The sequence below is a fragment of the Salmo salar genome, chromosome 13 (assembly GCF_965601325.2).
Source record: "Salmo salar chromosome 13, fSalSal1, whole genome shotgun sequence".
NCBI lineage: Eukaryota > Metazoa > Chordata > Actinopteri > Salmoniformes > Salmonidae > Salmo > Salmo salar.
This window is the reverse complement of record NC_138303.1, coordinates 38,246,246-38,255,431: the sequence shown is the minus strand read 5'-3', so window position 1 is coordinate 38,255,431 and position 9,186 is coordinate 38,246,246. Positions and strand designations below refer to the sequence as shown.

Below are 9,186 nucleotides of genomic sequence, written 5' to 3'. Positions count from 1 at the left end.
TAGAATATAATAACTTTATTTTACTGTACATTCACATTTTCTAGACTGTATATTCGAAAGTGAAATCAAAATGACATCTTCTTTTGACATCATTAACAAACACAAAATTCTCAATTATGGGTCCTGATACTTAATTCATAAATGTTGCTTCTTTGCAAATTACCAGTGTACAGTAAGAACATCACAATATAGTAGAGTAAGCCGTGTTTCTGTAACCTGGCGATCGATGTGTGTAATAATTCGCAAAAGCTCCGTACAAGTGCAGGAAAACAACAGAAACAATAGTATATGTGCCAGTACATTGACTAGGACTGACATGTATACATTTCAATCAATCAAATGTATTTATAAAGCCCTTCTTACATCAGCTGATGTCACAAAGTGCTGTACAGAAACCCAGCCTAAAACCCCAAACAGCAAGCAATGCAGGTGTAGAGGAAAAACTCCCTAGCGTTGTCTTATTAAGGGTAAAAAATGTGTTTACACCTATGCAGTACCTTTAGCAATATTAATAATAAACCTCTACTTTAGTAAAGACAACAATTATGACAGGTGTGTTGTAATAACAACGAGTGGTGTCCACTGATTGTGCATTGTGAAGAGGGAAAACCCAGATATTCACCAAGTTTGTGATCAATGACAGATTGTTTCTTCATGCAAAATAGATTTGGGGTTTAAATTTCAATTAAGCTGCTTTATTTTAGGGGTTTAGTGAAGGCGGGTCATTTTTTTTACCCTTAGGACAAGGGGAGTATACAGAATGTTAAGACTACACATGGCTAAAAGTATGTGGCTCGTCAAACATCTCATTCCAAAAACATGGCCATTAATATGGAGTCGGTCCCCCATTTACTGCTATAACGCAGTTGTAAATGAGAACTTGTTCTCAACTGGCCTACCTGGTTAAATATATATATATTTTTTAAATAACAGCCTCCACTCTTCTGGGAAGGCTTTCCACTAGATGTTGGAACATTGCTGTGGGAACTTGGTTCCATTCAGCCAAGAGCATTAGTGAGGTCGGGCACTGATGTTGGGCGATTAGGCTTGGCTCGCAGTCGACGTTCTAATTCATCCCAAAGGCATTCGATGTAAAGTTCTTTCACACCAATCTCGACAAACCATTGTGCATGGGGGCTTTGTTGCTTCAAAGTTGGAATCACAGAATAGTCTAGAATGTCATTATATGCTGTAGCATTAAGATTTCCCTTCACTGGAACTAAGGGGCCTAATCCAAACCAAGAAAAACAGCCCCAGACCATTATTCCTCTACCAAACTTTACAGTTGGCACTTTGCATTCGGGCAGGTAGTGTTTTCCTTGCATCTGCCAAACCCAGATTAGTCCGTCAGACTGGTAGATGGTGAAGCGTGATTCATCACTCCAGAAAACGCATTTCCACTGCTCCAGAATCCAATGGGCGGCAAGCTTTACAACACTCCAGCTGACACTTGGCATTGCGCATGGTGATATTAGGCTTGTGCGGCTGCTCGACCATGGTCACCCATTTCTTGAAGCTCCCGACGAACAGTTCTTGTGCTGACATTGCTCCCAGAGGCAGTTTGGAACTTGGTAGTGAGTGTTGCAACCAAGCACAGATGCGCTTCAGCACAAGGCAGTACCGTTTTGTGAGCTTGTGTGGCCTACCACTTTGAGGCTGAGCCGTTGTTCCTCCTAGAAGTTTCCACTTCATAATAACAGCACTTTGCAGTTGACAGGGGCAGCTCTAGCAGGGCAGAAGTTTAACGAATGACGCTGCCACGTTGAAAGTCACTGAGCTCTTCAGTAAGGCCATTCTACTGCCAATGTTTGTCTATAGAGATTGCATGGCTGTGTGCTCGATTTTATACACCTGTCAGCAACGGGTGTGGCTGAAATAGCCTAATCCACTAATTTGAAGTGGTGTCCACCTATTTTTGTACGCATATATAGTATATCTAACCAGACCTTTGAGTGTTCCACTTTACACCATAACCCTGACAGCTAATTAATGATACCTATCAATATCTGAGGGGATACAATGTTACAAACATGCCAAACGTACCCTACTTCTATATAAAAAAATAACAATTATGAAGGGTAACAAAAGATAATAAGTGTTGTGAAGATGTGAGGGTGGGGGAAGCAGATCAGATACCATAATTCTGTGCACAGGACTGGAAGCATACTCAGATTGTAGTGTTAAGAGATAACTAGTGCTATCCCATCGGAGTATGACACCCTCACAAATCTATAAGTACTGTATGTTCAGCACAGAATCTTCAGCGGTCAGATACCAATGAGGGAGGCCCATAAGTGGTGTTTGTTTATTTTCACATTCTATGTCTTCTAGTTGTGCAGTAGACAGACAAAAATGGTACTGTTTGTTTGCATAGATTTACGATGGCTGACATTTAAAAGGTGCTCAATTTTATTTCATGTCGCTGTGATCAATACCAGAGTTTTACGTAATGAAAAAGGGGCTGCGATTTGGAAAAACAATCTTTCAAGTGTTGTATGGCTTTCGTTTGTGTAAAGAATTGTTTTGGTGACCATGCACACACACACATATACACACACATATACACACACACACACACACGCCACACCAAATTATCATCTGCATTTGTTACAGTTTTCATAACAATCATTTATAATTAATACTTAGTTTACTAAGTTAGTATAAACATGGTCATTAGCAGCTTTTAGTTCTAGACTTCTAGTCACAAAACAACACGTTAAAATCCTTAATATTAAAGAATGAACCAGCACGTTAACAATGTGCACATCATGTTTTAGAAACATCTCAAATAAAAGTCTTAATATTCACACAACTTATGGAAAAAGTGTGAATGAAGCCTGATATTTGAATGTAACTGTGTTTGTACAGTGAGTATGTACAAACTCCTCCTTTCAATCTAGCTCAACATGATAATGTATGTCGATCAGAGCATAGTACACTATTCCACTGCTGAACAATGGCCACCCCCACAAATGTCACATTATCAGACATAGTTTCATAAAGCCATGGGTACAATAAATAAAACCATCAGAGATGAGTGGGATTCTTCCAGTTAATTAGCCAGGCGGCCCAAGCCATTTAGGAAGACTGAATATTCTCTTATCTAACCGCCTTAGCCTCGATTTTAAGTCTTTCACAATGCTCAAATTTTCCCTTTGTCACTTGCAAAATGGGATTTAAATAATTTTTGTCACATACATATTAATTTCTTGATTCCATTGTTGTATTGCGGGAGAGGTTTGTCTAGGTTGGGAAAACTGTAATAATTGTGGGCTTAGCTGCCTAACATTCTAAGGCTGAGAACAGGATAATCGGGCATACATCAATCTACTATGGGTGGTGATGGAAACCCTTCTAGTCCCTCCTACCCCATCAGTAAATGTTGGGACAGTCTGTGTAATTTCTATCAAAATATCCCCCTGTGTACAGCCAGTCCTGTGCTCCTGTGTGAGGGTTTGTTCCCAACCGAAACCACCTGTAAAGTCCAAAAGAAATGGTACAGGAATTTGTTTTAGGGAAATGATTGAATCAAAATTGGATTATAGTAACATGACAACACATTCACATCTCAGGGCATACGTATACTTATTATTGTTGCCTAGCGAACACACCTGGTTGACCACTCTTCTTCATCCTTGGAACATTCCTTGCGTGCAGCTCTCTGTTTTTCCTCTAGCCTGTCCTTCTCTACACTTGCTGTGTCTGCAATATACAAACCAATGTGCTCCATTTTGTTTGGTTATCGATTCATCTTGAATGTTGTTATTGCATCGTGTGTGTGCGCACGTCTGTGTTTCAATGTGAGTCATTACCCAGGTCTCCATTCTCCATTGCTCTGATGTCAGGTCGTAGACGGCAGTCTGTGGGTGCCAACAGCCTCTCCATGCCAGGCTCCAGCTCATTCAGTGTCATGGTGAAGCTGGTGAAGTTATACATCTATACCACAGAGAGACCAAGGATGAGAGTCAGGGTTAATTAGGTACACAGGAGAAACACCATATCCCTAATGGCTCCCTGTGTGTGTGTGTGTGTTACCTCTTCAGAATGTGCAGGTCGTGGGGTTATTCTCCACAATAAGGCACTTCCTGTTATCACAGAGACGGTCTCTTGACCCCCAGGCATATCTTCAGTCTCCTGTTCTCCAGCACTTTGCTCCTACATACAAGACTATGCACATTAGTCTACTATAAACTACAGACAGTTGCATTTACACAAACTTTAAAGCAACATAAAGAGCCATCTACCATAATACACTATAGATCAGTCATAACTAGAACTGCTGTAGCACACTATGCCTACAGTACTTACAAGACCATCACCAATACCTTCACCTAAAGCCACTGCATGTTTATGTGAAAGGAAGAAACACAATTTTAGGAAAACGATTTCACCTTTTTGTTGTTGCCATTGGGCTGGTTCTTGGACAAATCACTTCTGAGTGCTCACCGGTTTATTTTTCTTAGCATCTCCCTTTTCTGTCTTCTTCTTCTTGTTGGCTTCATACACCTTAGGCGCCACACTATACATACACTCTGTCCACTTCCCATACAGCACACGTCGCTTCTTCTTACTGTTCCCAAAACAATGCAACCAAAGTTAATTTAGGAACAACCACACGAAACAGTGAGATACAACTTAAAACATGCAGTTGTTATTGTATGTCAATGCTGACAGAATGCATAACAGATTACATACACTTCAGTTTAAAAGCTTGGGTCACTTAGAAATGTCCTTGTTTTTTAAAGAAAAGCACATTTTCTGACTATTAAAATAACATCAAATTGATCAGAAATACAGTGTAGACATTGTTAATGTTGTAAATGACTATTGTAGCTGGAAACAGCAGATTTTCTATGGAATATCTACACAGGCATACAGAGTTCCATTATCAGAAACCATCACTCCTGTGTTCCAATGGCACATTATGTTATCTAATCCAAGTTTATCATTTTAAAAGGCTAATTGATCATTAGAAAACCCTTTTGCAATTATGTTAGCACAGCTGAAAACTGTTGTTCTGATTAAAGAAGCAATAAAACTGGCCTTCTCTAGACTAGTTGAGTATCTGGAGCATCAGCATTTGTGAGTTCGATTGCAGACTCAAAATGGCTAGAAACAAATAACTTTTTTCTGAAACTCGTCAGTCTATTCTTGTTCTGAGAAATTAAGGCTATTCCATGCTAGAAATTGCCAAGAAACTGAAGATCTCATACAATGCTATGTACTACTCCCTTCATAGAACAGAGCGAACTGGCTCTAACCAGAATAGAAAGAGGAGTGGGAGGCCCCGGTGCACAACTGAGCAAGAGGACAAGTACATTAAAGTGTCTTGTTTGAGAAACAGATGCCTCACAAGTCCTCAACTGGCAGCTTCATTAAATAGTACCTGCAAAACACCAGTCTCAACGTCAACAGTGAAGAGACGACTCCGGGATGCTGGCCTTCTAGGCAGAGTTGCAAAGAAAAAGACATATCACTGACTGGCCAATAAAAAGAGAAGATTAAGATGGGCAAAAGAACACAGACACTGGACAGAGGAACTCTGCCTAGAAGGCCAGCATCCCGGAGTCGCCTCTTCACTGTTGATGTTGAGACTGGTGTTTTGCGGGTACTATTTAATGAAGCTGCCAGTTGAGGACTTGTGAGGCATCTGTAATCAGCACAACAATTTTCTGCTGTGCTAACATAATTGCAAAATGGTTTTGTAATGATCAATTAGCCTTTTAAAATGATAAACTTGGATTAGCTAACACAACGTGCCATTGGAACACATTAGTGATGGTTGCTTATAATGGGCCTCTGTACGCCTATGCAGATATTCCATTATAAATCTGCTGTTTCCAGCTAAAATAGTCATTTACAACATTAACAATGTCTACACTGTATTTCTGATCAATTTGATGTTATTTTAATGGACAAAAAAAACAACTTTCTTTCAAAAACAAGGACATTTCTCAGTGTCCCAAAACTTTTGAAAGGTAGTGTATTACTATGACTTAACAAATGACTAATTGTGGGCTCGTTAAGGCTGATGATGTTTGACTCTATTGTTCTAACACCTCTTATCCTGAATGTAGCCCTCCACTTTGTGCAGCTCTTTCCCAAACATGCCGCACGGCTTGAAGTTCAACACACACCTGTCCCCCGTGCTGACCAATCAGAAGAGGTGGGAGAGAGAATATTGACTTATTGTTGTAAATTCAATCAAATAAATCATAATAAACGTTTGTTCTGAATAAAAGTTTGGCATTTGCTGTCTTACTTGTGGTTCACTATTTCCACAGTTCCGTATTGCTCAATCCAGAGTTTTCCCATGATGATGTTATGTACACAGCAGAGAGGGTTTGTCCATGTAAACGCCTCTTTATGTCTGAAACAAAACAAGTTGTTATTAGGTCACTAGCAGTTGATGTGAGAGAGTCTGGATGTGTGCTTAGTACACACAGATGTCAACATACATACTGCATACACTTTCTTACACGCAGTCACTCACTTGAGCAGCTCCAGTGTCATGGTGCCTTTAGGCTCCGCCTCCACGCTCTTGCCCCAGAACTTGAGTTTGGGGTAGATGGAGCCGTGGAACTCAAACTCCTGCTTCAGAGACTGGGCATGGAAGGCACTGATAGGTGGATGGTGGCTCACTTGTTCTGAGATCAACCTGTACCCCTCGTCCTCACTAAGGCAGACAAAAGCATGTTAAAAAGAGCATACTCGACACCTCAATAAATAGATTATCCAAAGAGATTCGACTTATTTAAACTGTCCTCTGAAATCAATAAGAATCTCAAAAAGGTTTCCAGAAAAAGAGGTACAGTATGATACACTTTTGAAAAATGCGAACTGTACCGTGTGAGTTCATAGGTCTCTCCCAGCAAAGGATTAAATGGCTTTCCAGTTCTGTCCCATTGAGATGCCACAGAAGAAACTGCAAAAGCAGCTACCACCTGATAGAGATAACACAGGAGAAAACAAAGTCTGTCATTGTGTGAGCCCCGTAAGAGCAGGTACAACAATAGGCTTTGTGAGGGGAGGGTGTCAGTGTATCCCATCTGTTTTGTTTACCTGCATGCGGTCTATGGAGTCTGACAGGGTGCAGGCTTTGTGGATGAGGTGAGTGTGTTCCATGTACTCTGACATTCTCTGGAGGAAACTCAGGGGCTCGTTGAACACGATGGGCATCGTTATCTTGGACAGCTCCTGTGTAAACGCAGCAAAGAACAAATTAATAGTGTCATTAATAGATAATAGCTTGTTTATTACATTTACCCTAAAGCGTTTGTATGAACTCCTCTGTAAGATGTGGCTAAAACAGAATGTCATCCAATTTGTAGCTTTGTTATGATTTCTGTTTGTGCGTCTGTATAGTGGATGGTGTTGGGGGCATAGAAGTGTTGCAGACATCTTAAACTTATTACAGCTACGTCCTCACCATGCCAATGCATTTCTTTAGTATGCCCCATACACTGTAGTCACATCTGGAGATCATTGGAGCAGGCAGGGTTTTCCTGTAATAAACACCAACACAAAAACTATGGGCACTGAATACACATGCAAACTGTGATGCTACAGGACATAGATCTTTCCTTTGCAACCTCACCTGCGCTCCCACACCCCATTTTCCTGAGGTGTGCTGGCATTGGATGAATGCTTGCTGTCATACACTTGGGCATCTTCAAAATTGACCTCACAAGAGTCATCATCTGATTCAAGACCTGAGAAATACAAGAAAAAAGGGTCACACACACTAAGAAGTCCCCTTAGACAGTCACGGGCGTCTGCTATTATAAATACATAGCTATTATTCTCCCACCAATTAGCTCATGTATTTTTAATTACATTTCTAAAGCATGCATCCACCTGTCTCAGCATCGTAGAACTCTTCCTCGCTGTTCATTCTGAGCAGTATTGTGCAATGTCACTCAAAACATATCTTTATTTTTTGGCCGGGTACTTGTGGTTCAGGCTATCCGAGCCTCACAGACACCTGGAAACAAAAACACACATTACCATCCATCAGTGAGTGGCACAAGAAAAATAATACGAAAATAGTTACAGTTATTGATATAATTTTAGTTCTTTTTTATCCATGAGAAAATCCATTTACTTATTGCGAAATACCCTAGCTTGTTGAGCTGTGATGGCTGGCTAGCAACTAGGACCACTAGCTAGCTAACGTTACAGTACTACTGTAGCCAGCTACAGCTAATGTTAGCCAACCAGCCAGTTACTCCAATGTCTTTGGATTTTGCGACAACTGCGCGCCAAGTGAGCTGGTGCTGGATCAAACATTCAAACGACTAGCAAACGTCAGCTAACGACTGGAAGTGCCTAAATACAATGTAAAGAATTGAAGGAATGTAGTAAATGTGATTTACCAGCGTTTCAAAGTCCAAATGTGTTGCTGTACAAAACATAAACAACGAACAGTGTACTAGGCATGAAGAACTCTAGGGGGCGGAAGTGGGCGGTAAGGACGATGCTACTGATAGGCCTGTCAACCAATCCCAAACTCGGTTTCTAGTCCTATCATGGACAGTGCAAGAAAAATAGAAATAGAATGGATAGAACGGCTAAAGGTCTAAAAATAATTAATGCATTGATCAGTAAGACATGCACCAGATTCTCAGCGATTTTAGTGATGGACACCAATTCCATATTGCCTAATATGGGTATCTATTCAGAAGCCTAATATGTTATTTTACTTGATTTATTGGACCATTTTAAACACAGTAAAACCACACGTGGATACAGTACAATGGCATTAAAATCGTCGAAGATGACACAAAAAAGTTATTTAAAGTATTTCCATTGTGACCCTCTTGAACGGTAATGGTCCATATAGGTCTAGCTGTTTACTTGGAAAGCCAGTTCAAATTCAGATTTTAATGGACAATATCCTAAATTTTTGACATTAGACTTGAATTTTTTTGGCACAGAAGAATCTCTTGACCCTCCTACCATTATGTCCAATGGAAGAATAGTGATGCATGATGGGTAGGATGGACTACAGTGCCTCTCCGCGGACAAGACACTAAAAAAGGCCAGGATAACGGGTGCTATTTATAAGCGCTATTATAAATCACGTGATCTGATAGCCTATCTTGACAGTTGTGCGTTCAAGTGTCAGTGTTGCAAATGTTTTAATTTCTATTCTGGCCACGTGAGGGCGTCATTGATAAAAAAAAA

The 9,186-nt window shown here is 40.4% G+C and overlaps 1 protein-coding gene across 2 annotated transcripts; it reads right to left on the bottom strand.

Annotated features, from left to right (window-relative positions):
• Positions 1-8,479, bottom strand: LOC106567211 (oxysterol-binding protein-related protein 2). Of its 2 annotated transcripts, none has more exons than XM_014136233.2 (14): positions 8,376-8,479; positions 7,858-7,984; positions 7,598-7,712; positions 7,430-7,505; positions 7,063-7,197; positions 6,847-6,944; positions 6,494-6,676; positions 6,263-6,370; positions 6,060-6,149; positions 4,447-4,570; positions 4,036-4,155; positions 3,813-3,936; positions 3,612-3,702; positions 1-3,475 (listed from the first exon to the last, which is right to left on the bottom strand). In XM_014136233.2, the coding sequence occupies exons 2-14, from the start codon at positions 7,892-7,894 to the stop codon at positions 3,373-3,375; spliced, it is 1,404 nt and encodes a 467-aa protein (XP_013991708.1). In that variant the 5' UTR covers positions 7,895-7,984; positions 8,376-8,479; the 3' UTR covers positions 1-3,372. The 2 variants fall into 2 exon arrangements, with proteins under 2 accessions (XP_013991708.1, XP_013991709.1); XM_014136234.3 differs by having other exon boundaries at positions 7,837-7,984; positions 8,376-8,423.
• Positions 8,480-9,186: the final 707 nt, after the last annotated feature.